Below are 20,157 nucleotides of genomic sequence, written 5' to 3'. Positions count from 1 at the left end.
CTCCTGGGGACACAGGGAGAGTGATAACGTTTGATTCTTTTCTATCTACACCAACACCTTGCTTACTTTGGTAAGTGTATTGAATTCTTAAGTATCTTGTTGTCACCTGTGAACTTACATGACATGTTATTTGTAAAAATAAAAAAAGGTTAATTGGTAGTATCTATGAGTGTAAAGCTCCTATTTTGTGTTATATGCTATATTTTCATTCTTTTTAAATTCAAAGTAAGCAGATGTTTTTCATACATGCGATTTCACAGCAAGAGGGGAGGTTCACATTTCATATTGTCTTACTTTAAAGCTTGTGTTGTATTCTATTTATTTATGAATTAATTTTAATGCTTGCAGATAAAAGGATCCAACAGTCACTTCCAGAATGAAAGGGGTAGGATTATTGTACCTTTTAATACATGAATTATTAACTCTACACTGAATACGGGCATATTACTATATAATGAGGTTGTTGCACTTACTCTAACAGGTATGCATTACCCTGATCGCTGTGCTTCTCATTGGTAAGTACTCATTTAAAATATTATATTCATTATTCTAAATAAACTACCCATACAATGAGGTTTCCAGAGCTTTCAGGCACACAGGACCTGGGGGCATCGAACCAGTTCTTGTATTTTTTTAACTTTTTTGAACTTGATCATGAGTCCGTCTATCTATAATGAAAAAAGAACATTTTCTTAATTCGCTATGAACTAATTTGTCCCTGATGGTCCAAATGCAGAAATGACGACTCTGAGTGAATTGGTCAATTGTTTGGCCGTTGACACGGTTTCATCTGTTAACACGGAAGTAGCAGTTGGGCATAAGTTACCAGAGTGATTTACCCGATTTACACAAGTGAAGCATCATCTTAGGATCAAAAACTCTGGATTAAACCTTTTAAATGATCTCAATTATCACACAGCCTGCTTTGTAGCGCAGGCTTCAGGAAGAAAAACAAAAACTAATGTGCAGCTCAAGTAAGGTAAGAGAGCGGATGATTAGATGAATAAAACAAGTGTGCATGTGGACTGTAAGAAACCTAAGAATGAAGGGATGAAAAGATGAATGAATTAGCTCACTGCCCTAGTCTTGATGATGACGACCCAAAATGTATACAATATACATCAATTGAAATGCGTTTTTTGAGTGTTTTCTAGTTTTCATTTCAACAAGGACAACTTATTGAAAAATATAACTTGTTTTAATATTTGCAAGCTCTGTTCTGGGACCTCCCTGCCCCCTGAACTGACCTGGAGCAGAACAAATGCTGTGCTCAATTGTATTTCTTTACTAGGGTCTTTGCACTGATGATAAACAAACCTTGAGATAAATTAATTTACAGAAATGTGATGCCCAAACTTAGGAATGACCTTTAAATGTTTCCCACTTCATTTCCAGGAAGTAGCCAGCAGACCAAGACAAAAGGTGAGTCCAATGTACCACAGAACACGTTTGTTTGTTCTTTAAGGAGTATTGAATAATTACATTTGTGTACAGTTAAAAGTTTGAATTTACAATGAATTCAAAATTCTACCTTTTAAAACTGACTGATAGACAGGTTTGAATACCTTGATGTGAATTGTGTTACAAAATTGCAAATTAATGTATCAATGCAAACAATTACATTTCATTGAATCTTCCTGGATGACATGTCATTAGATATTAATATGAATCTTCCTGGACGACAGATAAAGAATGCTGGACACCCTGGTTTGACAGAGATAACCCATCTGCCACTGGAGACTGGGAGACCCTCATAGATCTGCACAAGGAGAACCCGGGAAAGATCTGTGGTAATCCTCTTAAAATCCAGGTCCAAACTATAGCTGGTGACAGTATGACCTCAACAGGGGACAGGATTTTGCAGTAAGTACTGTATACACACCTCATGAATGCTGTTTTTTTTAATGTACATTGTGTCATTGGATCCTCCAACAGTCTAGACCTAAAGCAGCTTGACCAGGGGAGGACGCCGGAAGCTTTTTAGACTTATTGGAAAATCTTGAGAATAAAGAATTGAAATAGTCCAGTGTAGAGATAGTCAGTAAGAAATTCTTCCCCTTATGCCATCTTAACTGTCTGCACAAGAAACTTTCTAACGCTCCGAGTCTTTCGTACACACGTTCTTCTTAACAATTGTGGATGCGTTTTGAACTCCCTCACTGTGTATTTTGTAATTTTGTGTAATATCTTCACTCATCTACCTCACTATACTCCATGCTGTCACCCTCCATTTAAAAACGAGTGGTGACAACAGTCAAACATTCTGCCAAACACAGTGACAACCTTGTCATGTTTAGACGGCATGTAGAGAAATCGAGTCAAAAGGATCTTATTGCTGTCATATGATCAATGTAAAAACCATAGTTTGTAAGTTGTGCTGCATGATCACTGTTTCCCTGTGCAGAGCCGATACAACCACTGGATTCATCTGTAGGAACGAAGACCAGAAGTGTGGCAAGTGTGAAGATTACCGTGTTCGGTTCCAGTGTCCTGAAAGTTTCTGTAAAGCAGGTAAGTGTTAGTAGGGTTAGGGGGCCGTTGTCATTAGTTTAATGCAGACATTTAAGACACATTTGTTGTTCATCAACATTAATATGAATTGCATTATATTATCTCACATGGCATACCCTTGCTTCTGTGCCCACATATAGTATGGTGTTATTAGGTGTCACTGTGAATGTTATATCAACTAAAATATAAATTTTCCTGGATGAAAGGTCCAAGATGCTGGACATCCTGGTTTAACAGAGATAACCCATCTGAAGATGGAGACCAGGAGACCCTGATAGAGCTGTGGAAAGAATACCCAGGAAAGATCTGTACTAATCCCCTAAATATTGAGGTCCAAACTACATCTGGAGATAGTATGGCTTCAACAGGGGATACAATCGCTCGGTAATTACTGAAAATAGTTTTTTACTTCACCCCAGCTGTTGCCTTAATCGGTGCTACAAATATGACATAACCTGTTTGTGTCTGCCACAGCCTCCTGTTTTCATTCTGCTCTGTTAACACTGTGATTTCACCTTTAATAATGCCACATTTCATACTGTGTTCCTTCCCATATAACTTTATTATTGTCATTGCATAAGAAGCTTCCGTGCATAGTCTGCTGCATCTTCATCTTTTACACTCTTCATCACATCTTTACATACTCACATTCCCTACCACAACAAGAAAATATTCTCTTAACCTTGTAGTGTCAAATCCATATGTCCAAACTCCTCTGTACATATCCTCAGCTACAGAATGTACTCCATCTCTCTCTGTGTTTAACTCCCTCACACCACATCCTTTCACCCACTCTGCTCTCTTTGATCTGCCTGACTTTACTCCATGCTGTCAAACAACTAGTGTTTCTTTCTCTGTCCTCCTGTCCGAGTTTCTGAGGAACGATGTAACAATATTATATAACTGAACCTATTTAAGCCATAGGTTGAAAACAGAATGTTCTTCTCAAAACTGACTGCATTCCAAGGCCAATCCAATGCCATTGTTTACAATAATATTAAGTCTCAAACCATGTCAAACATACCAGACCACACTGACTCCCCTGTCTGCTTTTGTTTGGATAGCATGTGTTCAAAATAATGCTACTGCTTTGTGTCTAAGTTGTGCTATATGGTAGTGCTACATGGTCATTGTTTCTTTGTGCAGAGCTGATACAGCCGTTGGATTCGTCTGTAAGAACAAAGACCAGAAGGATGGCAAATGTAAAGATTACCATGTTCGTTTCCAATGCTTCAAAAGTTTCTGTGACAAAGGTGAGTGTTGAAACAATCTTGAGATTACCCATTTATTTTATAGGAACATAAAGCTGTTTGTTCTTCATCTTTGATAGTTGTAATGGTTGCTTCTTATTGCTTTTATCATGAACATGAAAATAGTTAAGTGCCATTTGAATATGATAACCATTTAGTGTAAATGTATTTTAAGTAGTAGCTCAAACGGTAGACCATCGTTTCTGTGCCCACATGCGATATAGTGTTATTAGATATTACTGTGGGTGCTATATCAACTAAATTATTTATACTTTTATTGTTCTTAAAGTGTCCTGAAAGGTTCTGCAAACCAGGATTTCATATTAATGTAAATCTGTATGATTTAATCTCTGATATTTGTAGGGGGTGGTTGTCATTAGTTTTATGAAGAGAATGAAGACATTTAAGAAGCATTCGTTTTTCATCAACGTTCCTAGGAATTGCATTGTATTATCTCAAATGGCATACCCTAACTTCTGTGCCCAAATATAGTATTGGTGTTATTAGGTGTTACTGTGAATGTTACATCAACTAAAATATAAATGTCTCCTCTTCCTGGATGACAGCTCCAAAATGCTGGACACAATGGTTTGACAGAGATAACCCATCTGCAAAAGGAGACTGGGAGACCCTCGAAGATCTGCGCAAGGAGTACCCGGGAAAGATCTGCGATAATCCTATTCATATCCACGTCCAAACTGTAGATGGTGGCCATATGACTTTAACAGGGGATAAGATTCACAAGTAAGTACTGAATACACACCTCATGAATGCTGTTTTTTTATGTACATTGTGAGATCCTCCAACAGTCTACAGCTAAAGCAGCTTGACTAGGGGAGGACGCCGGAAGCTTTTTTACAGACTTATCAGAACGTCCTGAGAATAAAGAATTGTAATAGTCCAGTGTAGAGGTAATCACTCATATAGAAATGTTTCCCCTTATACCAGGCATGTCCAAAGTCCAGCCCGCGGGCCAATCATGGCCCTCGTGAGATTTTGTACGGCCCGCGGCTTCAGTTTTATAATGTATAATTCATGTATTAGCTCAGCTCGTAAGGAGTTGCGCCTTGAAAGCAGAGTCCTGGATTTGAAACCTTTTTTTTTCCACTCCTGCGTGGCTTTGATTTGGTTACATTTTCATTTAAAAGTGACAACTGTGACAATGAAAATTTAACATTTATAAAATAGTGTATTTATATATAAATGTTACTGTTAAAAAAAAGAAGAAACGTTATGAAGTGACCATTGGCCCTAGTCAAAAAGCTTGGACATCCCTGCCTTACACCATCTGAACTGTCTGCATGAGACACTCTCTTCTGCTCTGAGTCATTCCCACCTACACCCCCTCATCTTATTACCTGTGGCTGTGCTTTGAACTCTCTATTTATTTTGAAAATCCTAGGTGTAAAATCTTAACACATGTTCTCACTCTCCCTCCTTTTATGTACCTTACACTATACATATGTGTAGACAGCATGTAGAAAAGTCAAGTCAAAAGAATCTTATTGCTGTCATATGATCAATGTAAAAACCATAGTTTGTAAGTTGTGCTGCATGATCACTGTTTCCTTGTGCAGAGCCGATACAACCACTGGATTCATCTGTAGGAACGAAGACCAGAAGAAGGGCAAATGTAAAGATTACCGTGTTCAGTTTATGTGTCCATTAAGTTTCTGTATGGAAGGTAAGTGTTAATCCAATCTCGAGCTTCACAATCTATTTTATATCAACGTAAATCCATACACTTTTAATCTCTGATATTTGTAGTGGGTGGTTGTCATTAGTTTTATGCAGACATTTAAGATACATTTGTTTTTCATCAACATTAATATGACTTGCATTGTTATTATCTCAAATGGCATACCCTTACATGTGCCCAAATATAGTATGGTGTTATTAGGTGTCACTATGAGTGTCCTATCAACTAAAATATAAATCTTTCCTCTTCCTGGATGACAGGTCCAAAATGCTGGACACAATGGTTTGACAGAGATAACCCATCTGCAACTGGAGACTGGGAGACCCTGAAAGATCTGCGCAAGGAGTACCCAGGAAAGATCTGTAAAAATCCTGTTAATATCCTTGTCCAAACTACAGCTGGTGACACTATGGATTCAACAGGGAATAAGATTCACATGTAAGTACTGAATACACACCTCATGAATTCTGTTTTTTTTCCATGTACAATATGTCATTGGAGATCCTCCAACAGTCTAGAGCATGACTAGGGGAGGACGCCGAAAGCTTTTTTACAGACTTATTGGAACGTCCTGAAAATAAAGAATTGAAATAGTCCAGAGTAGAAGTAAACAGTAATGTCAAAATTCTTCCCCTTACGCCATCTTAACTGTCCGCACGAGAAACTCTCTTCCACTCTGAGTCATTTTCACCTACACCCCCCTCGTCTTAACACCTGTGGTTGTGCTTTGAACTATCACACTATGCATTTTGTAAATACTAGGTGAAATATCTTCACTTAGTGGGGCTTATGCCTCTTCTCCCCCTTACCACATCTTCCACCTCACTCTCCCTCCTTTTATCTTCCTCACTGTACTCCATTAAAAAAACTAAGTCAAAAAAGTGGTAGCAACGGTCAAACATTGTGCCAAACACTTTATTATCCACCAGCACAGTGACTTTGTCATGTTTTTAGACGGCATGTAGAGAAATCAAGTCAAAAGAATCTTATTGCTGTCATATGATCAATGTAAAAACCATAGTTTGTAAGTTGTGCTGCATGATCACTGTTTCCTTGTGCAGAGCCGATACAACCACTGGATTCGTCTGTAGGAACGAAGACCAGAAGAAGGGCAAATGTAAAGATTACCGTGTTCAGTTCCAATGTCCTGAAAGGTTCTGTAAAGCAGGTAAGTGTTAATCCAATCACAAGCTTCACAATCTATTTTATATCAATGTGAATCTGTATGCTTTTAATCTCTGATATTTGTCGGGGGTGGTTGTCATTAGCTTTATGCAGACATATAAGATGCGTTTGTTTTTCATCAACGTTCATATGAATTGCATTGTATTATCTCAAATGACATACTCTTACTTCTGTGCCCAAATATAGTATGGTGTCATTAAGTGTCACTGTGAATGTTACATCAACTAAAATATAAATGTCTCCTCTTCCTGGGTGACAGCTCCAAAATGTTGGACACAATGGTTTGACAGAGATAACCCATCTGCAAAAGGAGACTGGGAGACCCTCAAAGATCTACGCAAGGAGAACCCCGGAAAGATCTGTAAAAATCCTGTTAATATCCATGTCCAAACTATAGCTGGTGGCACTATGGCTTCAACAGGGGATAAGATTCACATGTAAGTACTAATAATAACGGTAATAATAATAATAATGATAATAAGTATAATGCATTTAAGGGTGCTTTCAAAGTACTGGGGTGGGGGATAGAGAGAGAAGGCAATTCTGAAAAGATGTGTCTTGAGTCTGGATTTAAAGGTGTGAAGGAGTCAATGTTGTGGATGTTGTGTGGGAGAGAGTTCCAGAGGCAGGGGAAGAGTGGCTGAAAGCCTGGACCCCATGGTAACGAGACGGGCAGAGGGTGTAGTGAGTTGGAGGGCAGCTGAAGATCTGAGAGTACTGAATACACACCTCATGAATGCTGTTTGTTTATGTACATTGTGTCATTGGAGATTCTCCAAAAGTATAGACCTACAGCAGCTTGACTAGGGGAGGACACCGAAAGCTTTTACAGACTTATTGGAACGCCCTGAAAATAAAGAACTGAAATAATCCGGTTTAGAAGAAACCAGTAATGTAGAAATTATTCCGCATGAGAAACTCTCTTTCACTCTTTCGCACCTACACCCCCTCGTCTTAACACCCGTGGTTGTGTTTTGAACTCCCTCACTATGTATTTTGTAAATCTTCACATAGTGGGACTCATGCCTCTTGTCCCTCTTACCACATCTTCCATCTCACTCTCCCTCCCTTTATGTACCTCATTATACTCCATGCTGTTACTGTCTATTTAGAAAACCAAGTCAAACAAGTAGTAGCAACAGTCAAACATTCTGCCAAACACTTTATTTTGTCAGTGACAACCTTGTCATGTTCAGACGGCATGTAAAGAAATCAAGTCAAAATAATCTTATTGCTGTCATATGATCAATGTAAAAACCATAGTTTGTAAGTTGTGCTGCATAATCACTGTTTCTTTGTGCAGAGCCGATACATCCACTGGATTCGTCTGTAGGAACGAAGACCAGACTGGGGGCAATTGTAAAGATTACCGTGTTCAGTTTGAGTGTCCTGCAAGTTTCTGTAAACCAGGTAAGTGTTAATCCAATCACAAGCTTCACAATCTATTTTATATCAATGTAAATCTGTATGCTTTTAATGTCTGATATTTGTAGGGGGTGGTTGTCATTAGTTTTATGCACACATTTAAGATACATTTGTTGTTCATGAAGATTAATATGACTTGCATTGTTATATCTCAAATGGCATACCCTTACTTCTGTGCCCAAATGTAGTAAGATGTTCTATGGTGTCACTGTGCATGTTATATCAACTAAAATATAAATGTCTCCTCTTCCTGGACGACAGCTCCAAAATGCTGGACACAATGGTTTGACAGAGATAACCCATCTGCAACTGGAGACTGGGAGACCCTCAAAGATCTACGCAAGGAGAACCCGGGAAAGATCTGTGGTAAACCTCTTAAAATCCAGGTCCAAACTACAGCTGGTGGCACGATGGCTTCAACAGGGGATAAGATTCACATGTAAGTACTGAATACACACCTCATGAATGATGTTCTTTTTATGTACATTATGTCATTGGAGATCCTCCAACAGTCTAGAGCATGACTAGGGGAAGACGCCGGAAGCTTTTTACAGATTTATTGGAACATCCTTAAAATAAAGAATTGAAATATTCCAGTGCAGAAGTAAACAGTAATGTCAAAATCCATCTTAAGTGTCTGCATGAGAAACTCTCTTCCACTCTGAGTCTTTTGCATCAACACCCCCTCGTCTTTATACCTGTGGTTGTGCATTTTCTAAATCCTGGGTGTAATATCTTCACGTGGTGAGACTCATGCCTCCTTCTCCTTCTCACCACATCTTCCATCTCACTCTCCTTCCTTTTATCTATCTCATTATACTCCATACTGTCACCCTCCATTGAAAAACCAAGTCAAACAAACATTTTATTTTTCCCCAACACAGTGACAACCTTGTCATATTTAGACAGCATGTAGAGAAATCAATTCAAAAAAATCTTATTGCTGTCATATGATCAATGTAAAAACCATAGTTTTTAAGTTGTGCTGCATGATCACTGTTTCCCTGTGCAGAGCCGATACATCCACTGGATTCGTCTGTAGGAACAAAGACCAGAAGAAGGGCAATTGTAAAGATTACCGTGTTCGGTTCCAGTGTCCTAAAATGTTCTGTAAACCAGGTAAGTGTTAATCCAATCGTGACCTTTACAATCTATTTTATAACAATGTAAATCTGTATGCTTTAAATCTAATATTTGTAGGGGGTGGTTGTCATTAGTTTTATGCACACATTTAAGATACATTTGTTGTTCATGAAGATTACTTGGATTGCATTATCTCAAATGGCATACCCTTACTTCTGTGCCCAAATACAGTAGGATGCTCTACGGTGTCACTGTGAATGTTATATTAAATAAAATATAAATATCTCCTCTTCCTGGATGACAGCTCCAAAATGCTGGACACCCTGGTTTGACAGAGATAACCCATCTGCAACTGGAGACTGGGAGACCCTCAAAGATCTACGCAAGGAGAACCCGGGAAAGATCTGTGGTAAACCTCTTAAAATCCAGGTCCAAACTACAGCTGGTGGCACGATGGCTTCAACAGGGGATAAGATTCACATGTAAGTACTGAATACACACCTCATGAATGCTGTTCTTTTTATGTACATTATGTCATTGGAGATCCTCCAACAGTCTAGAGCATGACTAGGGGAAGACGCCGGAAGCTTTTTACAGATTTATTGGAACATCCTTAAAATAAAGAATTGAAATATTCCAGTGCAGAAGTAATCAGTAATGTCAAAATCCATCTTAAGTGTCTGCATGAGAAACTCTCTTCCACTCTGAGTCTTTTGCATCAACACCCCCTCGTCTTTATACCTGTGGTTGTGCATTTTCTAAATCCTGGGTGTAATATCTTCACGTGGTGAGACTCATGCCTCCTTCTACTTCTCACCACATCTTCCATCTCACTCTCCTTCCTTTTATCTATCTCATTATACTCCATACTGTCACCCTCCATTGAAAAACCAAGTCAAACAAACATTTTATTTTTCCCCAACACAGTGACAACCTTGTCATATTTAGACAGCATGTAGAGAAATCAATTCAAAAAAATCTTATTGCTGTCATATGATCAATGTAAAAACCATAGTTTTTAAGTTGTGCTGCATGATCACTGTTTCCCTGTGCAGAGCCGATACATCCACTGGATTCGTCTGTAGGAACAAAGACCAGAAGAAGGGAAATTGTAAAGATTACCGTGTTCGGTTCCAGTGTCCTAAAATGTTCTGTAAACCAGGTAAGTGTTAATCCAATCGTGACCTTTACAATCTATTTTATAACAATGTAAATCTGTATGCTTTAAATCTAATATTTGTAGGGGGTGGTTGTCATTAGTTTTATGCAGACATTTAAGATACATTTGTTGTTCATGAAGATTACTTGGATTGCATTATCTCAAATGGCATACCCTTACTTCTGTGCCCAAATACAGTAGGATACTCTACGGTGTCACTGTGAATGTTATATTAAATAAAATATAAATATCTCCTCTTCCTGGATGACAGCTCCAAAATGCTGGACACCCTGGTTTGACAGAGATAACCCATCTGCAACTGGAGACTGGGAGACCCTCAAAGATCTACGCAAGGAGAACCCAGGAAAGATCTGTGGTAATCCTCTTAAAATCCAGGTCCGAACAACAGCTGGTGGCACAATGGCTTCAACAGGGGATAAGATTCACATGTAAGTACTGAATACACACCTCATTGTTTGAAATACTCCAGTGTGGAAGTAATCAGTCATGTCAAAATGTTTACCCTTACACCATCGTAAGTGTCTGCACGAAAAACTCTCTTCCACTCAAAGTCTTTTGCACGTACACCCTCTCGTCTTAACACCTGTGGTTGTGCCTTTTGTAAATTGTGGGAGTAATATCTTCACGTGGTGGGACTCATGCCTCTTCTCCTTTTCACCACATTGTCCATCTCACTCTCCTTCCTTTTATCTACCTCACTATACTCCATGCTGTCACCCTCCATTGAAAAACCAAGTCAAGCAAGTGTTAACAACAGTAAAACATTCTGCCAAACGTTTTATTTTCCCCCAACACAGTGACAACCTTGTCATATTTAGACAGCATGTAGAGAAATCAAGTCAAAAGAATCTTATTGCTGTCATATGATCAATGTAAATTGTGCTGCACGATCACTGTTCCCCTGTGCAGAGCCGACACATCCACTGGATTCGTCTGTAGGAACAAAGACCAGACTGGGGGAAATTGTAAAGACTACCGTGTTCGGTTCCAGTGTCCTGCAAGGTTCTGTAAACCAGGTAAGTGTTAATCCAATCATGACCTACACAATCTATTTTGTATCAATGTAAATCTGTATGCTTTAAATCTGATATTTGTAAGGGGTGGTTGTCAGTAGTTCTATGAACACATTAAAGATACATTTGTTGTTCATGAAGATTACTTGCATTGTATTATCTCAAATGGCATACCCTTACTTCACTGCCCAAATACAGTAGGATGCTCTACGGTGTCACTGTAAATGTTATATCAACTAAAATATAAATATCTCCTCTTCCTGGATGACAGCTCCAAAATGCTGGACACCCTGGTTTGACAGAGATAACCCATCTGCAACTGGAGACTGGGAGACCCTCAAAGATCTACGCAAGGAGAACCCAGGAAAGATCTGTGGTAATCCTCTTAAAATCCAGGTCCGAACAACAGCTGGTGGCACAATGGCTTCAACAGGGGATAAGATTCACAAGTAAGTACTGAAATCACACCTCATGAATATTGTTTTTTCATGTACAATGTCATTGGAGATCCTCCAACAGTCTAGAGCATGACTAGGGGAAGACGCTGGAAGCTTTTTACGGACTTATTGGAACATCCTCAAAATAAAGAATTGAAATATTCCAGTGTAGAAGTAATCAGTAATGTCAAAATTCTTCCTCTTATGCCATCTTAAGTGTCTTCACGAGAAACTCTCTTCCACTCAAAGTCTTTTGCACCTACACCCCCTCGTCTTTATACCTGTGATTGTGCATTTTCTAAATCCTGGGTGTAATATCTTCACGTGGTGGGACTCATGCCTCTTCTCCTTGTCACCACATTGTCCATCTCACTCTCCTTCCTTTTATCTACCTCACTATACTCCATGCTGTCACCCTCCATTGAAAAACCAAGTCAAGCAAGTGTTAACAACAGTAAAACATTCTGCCAAACGTTTTATTTTCCCCCAACACAGTGACAACCTTGTCATATTTAGACAGCACGTAGAGAAATCAAGTCAAAAGAATCTTATTGCTGTCATATGATCAATGTAAAAACCATAGTTTGTAAGTTGTGCTGCATGATCACTGTTCCCCTGTGCAGAGCCGACACATCCACTGGATTCGTCTGTAGGAACAAAGACCAGACTGGGGGAAATTGTAAAGACTACCGTGTTCGGTTCCAGTGTCCTGCAAGGTTCTGTAAACCAGGTAAGTGTTAATCCAATCATGACCTACACAATCTATTTTGTATCAATGTAAATCTGTATACTTTAAATCTGATATTTGTAAGGGGTGGTTGTCAGTAGTTTTATGAACACATTAAAGATACATTTGTTGTTCATGAAGATTACTTGCATTGTATTATCTCAAATGGCATACCCTTACTTCACTGCCCAAATACAGTAGGATGCTCTACGGTGTCACTGTAAATGTTATATCAACTAAAATATAAATATCTCCTCTTCCTGGATGACAGCTCCAAAATGCTGGACACCCTGGTTTGACAGAGATAACCCATCTGCAACTGGAGACTGGGAGACCCTCAAAGATCTACGCAAGGAGAACCCGGGAAAGATCTGTGGTAATCCTCTTAAAATCCAGGTCCGAACAACAGCTGGTGGCACAATGGCTTCAACAGGGGATAAGATTCACAAGTAAGTACTGAAATCACACCTCATGAATATTGTTTTTTCATGTACAATGTCATTGGAGATCCTCCAACAGTCTAGAGCATGACTAGGGGAAGACGCTGGAAGCTTTTTACAGACTTATTGGAACATCCTCAAAATAAAGAATTGAAATATTCCAGTGTAGAAGTAATCAGTAATGTCAAAATTCTTCCTCTTATGCCATCTTAAGTGTCTTCACGAGAAACTCTCTTCCACTCAAAGTCTTTTGCACCTTCCCCCCCCTCGTCTTTATACCTGTGATTGTGCATTTTCTAAATCCTGGGTGTAATATCTTCACGTGGTGGGACTCATGCCTCTTCTCCTTCTCACCACATTGTCCATCTCACTCTCCTTCCTTTTATCTACCTCACTATACTCCATGCTGTCACCCTCCATTGAAAAACCAAGTCAAGCAAGTGTTAACAACAGTAAAACATTCTGCCAAACGTTTTATTTTCCCCCAACACAGTGACAACCTTGTCATATTTAGACAGCATGTAGAGAAATCAAGTCAAAAGAATCTTATTGCTGTCATATGATCAATGTAAAAATCATAGTTTGTAAGTTCTGCTGCATGATCACTGTTTCCTTGTGCAGAGCCGATACAACCACTGGATTCGTCTGTAGGAACAAAGACCAGACTGGGGGAAATTGTAAAGACTACCGTGTTCGGTTCCAGTGCCCTGCAAGGTTCTGTAAACCAGGTAAGTGTTAATCCAATCATGACCATCACAATCTATTTTGTATCAATGCAAATCTGTATGCTTTAAATCTGATATTTGTAAGGGGTGGTTGTCATTAGTTTTATGCAGACATTTAAGATACATTTGTTGTTCATGAAGATTACTTGCATTGTATTATCTCAAATGGCATACCCTTACTTCTGTGCCCATATACAGTAGGATGTTCTACGGTGTCACTGTGAATGTTATATCAACTAAAATATAAATATCTCCTCTTCCTGGATGACAGCTCCAAAATGCTGGACACCCTGGTTTGACAGAGATAACCCATCTGCAACTGGAGACTGGGAGACCCTCAAAGATCTACGCAAGGAGAACCCGGGAAAGATCTGTGGTAATCCTCTTAAAATCCAGGTCCGAACAACAGCTGGTGGCACAATGGCTTCAACAGGGGATAAGATTCACAAGTAAGTACTGAAATCACACCTCATGAATATTGTTTTTTCATGAACAATGTCATTGGAGATCCTCCAACAGCATGACTTGGTGAAGACACCGGAAGCTTTTTACAGACTTATTGGAACATCCTCAAAATAAAGAATTGAAATATTCCAGTGTAGAAGTGATCAGTAATGTCAAAATTCTTCCCCTTATGCCATCTTAAGTGTCTTCACAAGAAACTCTCTTCCACTCAAAGTCTTTTGCACCTACACCCCCTCGTCTTTATACCTGTGGTTTTGCATTTTCTAAATCCTGGGTGTAATATCTTCACGTGGTGGGACTCATGCCTCTTCTCCTTTTCACCACATTGTCCATCTTACTTTCCTTCCTTTTATCTACCTCACTATACTCCATGATGTCACCCTCCATTGAAAAACCAAGTCAAACAAGTGGTAGCAACAGTAAAACATCCTGCCAAATGTTTTATTTTCCCCCAACACAGTGACAACCTTGTCATGTTTAGACGGCATGTAGAGAAATCAAGTCAAAAGAATCTTATTGCTGTCATATGATCAATGTAAAAACCATGGTTTGTAAGTTGTGCTGCATGATCACTGTTCCCCTGTGCAGAGCCGATACAGCCACTGGATTCGTCTGTCGGAACAAAGACCAGACTGGGGGCAATTGTAAAGATTACCGTGTTCGGTTCCAGTGTCCTGAAATGTTCTGTAAACCAGGTAAGTGTTAATCCAATTGTGACCTTTACAATCTATTTTATAACAGTGTAAATCTGTATGCTTTAAATCTCTGATATTTGTAGGGAGTGGTTGTCATTAGTTTTATGCAGACATTGACTAAACTAAGAAAAATATAAATCTCTCCTCTTTCTGAATGACAGGTCCAAAATGCTGGACACCTTGGTTTGATAGAGATAACCCATCAGGAAGTGGAGACTGGGAGACCCTTAAAGATCTGTGGAAAGAATACCCAGGAAAGATCTGTAATAGTCCATTTGATATTCAGGTCCAAACTACATCTGGAGATAGTATGGCTTCAACAGGGGATACAATTGCTCGGTAAGTATTGAAAATAGTTTTTTACTTCACCCCAGCTGTTGCCTTAATCGGTGCTACAAATATGACATAACCTGTTTGTGTCTGCCACAGCCTCCTGTTTTCATTCTGCTCTGTTAACACTGTGATTTCACCTTTAATCATGCTACATTTCTTACTCTGTTCCTTCCCATATGACTTTATTATTGTCATTGCATAAGAAGCTTCCGTGCATAGTCTGCTGCATCTTCATCTTTGGTTACACTCTTCATCACATCTTTCCATACTCACATTCCCTACCACAACAAGGAAATATTCTCTTAACCTTGTAGTGTCATATCCATATGTCCAAACTCCTGTCCTCTGTACATATCCTCAGCTATAGAATGTACTCCATCTTTTTCTGTATTTAATTAATATGTTGTGTAACATTTTCAATGAATTGTCCCACATCAAGTTGTCCACCAGTTCCTTCATACTAGCTGTCGAGAGGTATTCTCGAAACAACTGCATCTGGCCACCACTCCTTTGCTAACCCACTCAAACTTTGTATACTTTTTCAAATTTTCAAGATTTTCAAGAATTGCTTATTTGCCTTCTGTTCAGCACCTCTACCTTAAAACCAATAAGCAAGTTTCCATCCCCAGGTTTTTTCATTCTTCTCATCACCAACTCCAGTAATGCTGCCTTTAGTCTTTTCACCCACTCTGTCCTCTCTCTCACTTCCGACTGAACTAGAAACTACCGAGTTCCTTTTTCTTGCTCTAGCAGCCATTGTGGCACTCGTGCCTGTTCTCCCTCACACCACATCCTTTCACCTACTCTGCTCTCTTTGATCTACCTGACTTTACTCCATGCTGTCACCAACTAGTGTTTCTTTGTCTTTCTCTGTCCTCCTGTCTGAGTTTCTGAGGAACAATGTAACAATATTATATAACTGAACCTATTTAGGCCAGAATGTTCTTCTCAAAACTGACTGCATTCCAAGGCCAATCCAATGCCATTGTTTAAAATAATATTAAGTCTCAAACCATGTCAAACATACCAGACCACACTGACTCCGCTGTCTGCTTTCGTTTGGATAGCATGTGTTCAAAATAATGCTACTGCTTTGTGTCTAAGATGTGCTGCATGGTCATTGTTTCTTTGTGCAGAGTTGATACATCCACTGGATTCGTCTGTAAGAACAAAGACCAGAAGGACGGCAAATGTAAAGATTACCGTGTTCGTTTCCAATGCCCCAAAAGTTTCTGTGACAAAGGTGAGTGTTGACGATTTTCAGATTACCCATTTATTTTATGAGAACATAAAGCTGTTTGTTCTTCATCTCTGATAGCTGTAATGGTTGCTTCTCATTACTTTTATCATGAATATAAAGACAGTGAAGTTGTATTGAATTTGATAACCATTTATTCTAAACATATTTTAGGTATGGTTTTATTAGGTATTACTGCGAGTGCTATATCAATTAAAGTATTTTTATTTTAATGTCCTTAAAGTGTCCTTAAAGGTTCTGTAAACCAGGTAAGTGTTGATCATAATGGATGTCATATTAATGTGAAGCTGTATGCTTTTAATCTCTGATATTTGTAGGGGGTGGTTGCATTAGTTTTATGAAGAGAATGAAGACATTTAAGAAGCATTTGTTTTTCATCAACGTTCATATGAATTGCATTGTATTATCTCAAATATAGTATGGTGTTATGTGTCCCCGTGAATGTTACATCAACTAAAATATCAATGTCTCCTCTTCCTGGATGACAGCTCCAAAATGCTGGACACAATGGTTTGACAGAGATAACCCATCTGCAACTGGAGACTGGGAGACCCTCAAAGATCTGCGCAAGGAGTACCCAGGAAAGATCTGCGATAATCCCATTCATATCCACGTCCAAACTGTAGATGGTGGCCATATGGCATCAACAGGGGATAAGATTTACAAGTAAGTACTGAATACACACCTCATGAATGTGTTTTTTTTTTATGTACATTGTGCCATTGGAGATCCTCCAACAGTCTAGACCTAAAGCAGCTTGACTGCACACTTATTGCATACTTATTGGGGCGCTTCTATTTTGACCGGCGCAGCTTCTCTTGACTTTACGGTACTGGTTTAGCGAATCAGGAAATCCATCTGACCAAATGCATTCGAGTTAAGCCACCCCACGTGATGGCATTGAAGCCAATCGAATGTCTGCATTCACATTGCGACCCTGAATACGGACAGATGAAGGAGGTGAGAAGCGAGTGACAGACGGAGAGACCATGTCAAACAGAATCCTCTGTCTGCTTTTGTTTGGATAGCATGTGTTCAAAATAATGCTACTGCTTTGTGTGTAAGTTGTGCTCCATGGTCATTGTTTCTTTGTGCAGAGCTGATACATCCACTGGATTCGTCTGTGAGAACAAAGACCAGGCAGATGGCAAGTGTGAAGACTATCGTGTTCGTTTCCAGTGCCCCAGCAGTTTCTGCCCAATGGGTAAGTGTTTGGCACTTTTCATGAACGTTAAGCCATAGTAATGCTCTTTCACTCTTTCTTATTATTTTTGTTCCATTCTAATAAAGATATAGAAGATTACGTTACATTTCCTGCTGTGTCAACTAAAGTATTACATTTCCTCTTCCTGCAAAACAGGTCCAAGATGCTGGACACCCTGGTTTGATCGAGATAACCCTTCTGGAACTGGAGACTGGGAGACACTCGAATATCTCCGTGGTGAAAATCCAGGAAAAATCTGTCATAATCCACTTCAAATTGATGTCCAAACTAAATTCGGTGGCAGCATGGATTCAACAGGGGATGTGATTACTGTGTAAGTGCATACTCAAATACACTTTACATTTGCTGGTAGAATATCTTGCTTTTGGGTCATTCCCACAGAAAAAAATCCATCTATTCCATCTGGTTGGTGGTGAAGTGCATATACACAGTTCACACTGTACATCGGGGTGGAATCTAGAGGTTGGTTACAATTCAGAGGGTTTTGCTTCAGTGATAATGAATATCAATGCATCTTGATGCATTTTTTTTTTCATTTAACATATGAATAATCTAATGATCTAAAACGTAATTAGCAGATACAAGTCACCAATTCAGACCCTGCTTTGACTGAGTATTTCTGTGTGGAATGTGTATGTTCTCACAATCCAAAACATGCAGATTGTTAATTTGGACATTCTAAATTGACCATAGGTGTGGATGTGAGAGTGAGTGATTGTTCATCTCTGTATGTTACCCCACTATGGACCCCACTTTTTGCCGTATGTCAGCCAGGATTGGCTCCAGCTCAGTAGCCGCAGCAGTAAAAAATGGATGGATGGAACAACATTATATTTCTCCTGCTCTGTTTTGGCTTAATGTAGTTGTAAAATAAATACTGATGAGATATCTTCAGTAGAGGGATAGAGATGCAATGGAGTGACCAGCTGGACAGATCATTGTTCATAAATTTAAACTTTCAATGTACTTTCAATATTTACCATTCTATGTCATCTATCTGAAGAGAAATATTGACTGAGATCAGTGCCACTGCATGATCACTATTTCTTTTGCAGAGCCGACACAGAATCTGGATTCATCTGTAAGAACTCAGACCAGAAGTGCGGCAAGTGTAAAGATTATCGTGTTCGTTTCCAGTGCTCTGGGAACTTCTGCACCCAAAGAGGTTTGAACATGTTTTTGCTGTTTGAGTTGAGCTAATTTGCTTGTACTTATAAACTGTTACACCGGCTGGTGCAGTTGGTGACATGTTGATCTTTTTGTCTTGTCAGTATGCTGGACCAAGTGGTTCGATCGTGACAATCCTAGTGGAAAAGGGGACTTTGAGTATTTGCCGTACCTGAGGAAAGCTTATCCAAAAGAAATCTGCAAAGTGCCTCTCTACATAGATGTTGTGACAACTGACACAAACATGCCATTTATTGCTACAGGCCAGATATCTTCTGTGTAAGTTTCCTTCCACAGCCCAAACACATGCAGTTTACACTTTTGGTAGACAATCAAAATGTTAAACTTGAAAAAATAAGCTGTGGATTTTGTTTGAACTTTTTGCTCACTAGTTATTTGAAATTGTATCCAAATCACACAACATCCTACTGCAATTTACAAATCGCAGGAGGCGCTATATTTCGCTATAAGCCCAAATGTCAGTCAAATTACCATGTGAGATTTGAGAACACATCATATTCTATAGACTGAAGATAAAATGTTATTCAAAAGAAAATTAGAATGATGTAAAAATGACCATATACTCTGATATCGCAAATCATATTGCAATTAATAGCAATTAGATATTTGTTCAAAATTGTTCAGCCCAAGATTCAGCCAGGTTATTGGTGACTACAATGTCATTCCTACTTGCAACACTGATCAAAAGTTGTAAAAAACAAACAAACAAACTGTAATGTAATGTTTTAAAATTTGAGCAGACACTGTCTTAACAACTGCATTTCTTTCTTTATTACAGCTTCAGTCCAACTCAAGGATTCGCCTGTCGCAATACTGAGCAGAAGGGAGGCATGTGCCTTGACTACAAAGTTCGCTTTGGATGTCCATGCACCTGTGAGGGTATCATCCAACATAGAGAATGACACCAAAAAGGATAGCTCATGATCACTTCCCTCCACTACTGAGTGACATCTGAATATTTATTAAGTTATTTGTGGTTCACTTTTACAAAATCTTCTTCGATTAAGTTCATAGCTCATATTCCCAAAACTGTTTTATTTCTAATGCCAAGTCAATAGCGATGGTTGTCAACAAAACATTAAATTATAAACTTTCATTTTGCTGTGGTGAGATTAAATGGTGATAATAAAAGTGGTGAAGCATCTTTGATGTGCATTTCATTTCTTTTTGGGGGGCTTGTCATTCTACCATCCATCCATGAAATACAAATGTAACTGAGTAGACATATACATACGTTTAACAACACAATCATGTTCATTAGCTTAGTTTATATAAACTTCCAATGTCCAGTGAGTTTATTCAACAGACAGACGTGGAC

At 38.9% G+C, this 20,157-nt stretch overlaps 2 protein-coding genes across 10 annotated transcripts in view; one reads left to right on the top strand and one right to left on the bottom strand.

Moving 5' to 3' along the window:
* The window catches only part of LOC122775766 (transmembrane protein 263-A-like), a 34,195-nt gene that overhangs the window by 13,792 nt on the left and 246 nt on the right, over nucleotides 1-20,157 (bottom strand). The window lies entirely within an intron of this gene.
* On the top strand, nucleotides 7-19,983 carry LOC122775765 (mucin-5AC-like). 9 transcript variants are annotated; one of them, XM_044035901.1, is made up of 34 exons: nucleotides 7-70; nucleotides 349-385; nucleotides 482-515; nucleotides 1,396-1,422; nucleotides 1,686-1,863; nucleotides 2,405-2,511; nucleotides 2,718-2,895; nucleotides 3,658-3,764; nucleotides 4,328-4,505; nucleotides 5,339-5,445; nucleotides 5,721-5,898; nucleotides 6,522-6,628; nucleotides 6,905-7,082; nucleotides 7,949-8,055; nucleotides 8,332-8,509; nucleotides 9,083-9,189; nucleotides 9,458-9,635; nucleotides 10,209-10,315; nucleotides 10,584-10,761; nucleotides 11,243-11,349; nucleotides 11,618-11,795; nucleotides 12,407-12,513; nucleotides 12,782-12,959; nucleotides 13,572-13,678; nucleotides 13,947-14,124; nucleotides 14,729-14,835; nucleotides 14,997-15,174; nucleotides 16,305-16,411; nucleotides 16,915-17,092; nucleotides 17,524-17,630; nucleotides 17,787-17,964; nucleotides 18,707-18,816; nucleotides 18,923-19,097; nucleotides 19,618-19,983. In XM_044035901.1, exons 2-34 carry the CDS (start codon nucleotides 377-379, stop codon nucleotides 19,739-19,741), a joined length of 4,362 nt encoding a protein of 1,453 aa, XP_043891836.1. In that variant the 5' UTR covers nucleotides 7-70; nucleotides 349-376; the 3' UTR covers nucleotides 19,742-19,983. The 9 variants fall into 9 exon arrangements, with proteins under 9 accessions (XP_043891836.1, XP_043891838.1, XP_043891839.1 ...); XM_044035903.1 differs by lacking the exons at nucleotides 6,522-6,628; nucleotides 6,905-7,082; XM_044035904.1 differs by lacking the exons at nucleotides 6,905-7,082; nucleotides 7,949-8,055.

The sequence above is a fragment of the Solea senegalensis genome, linkage group LG10 (genome assembly GCF_019176455.1).
Source record: "Solea senegalensis isolate Sse05_10M linkage group LG10, IFAPA_SoseM_1, whole genome shotgun sequence".
In the NCBI taxonomy this organism is placed as follows: domain Eukaryota; kingdom Metazoa; phylum Chordata; class Actinopteri; order Pleuronectiformes; family Soleidae; genus Solea; species Solea senegalensis.
The sequence above is the reverse complement of the archived record's forward strand: the minus strand, read 5'-3'. Positions and strand labels throughout refer to the sequence as shown.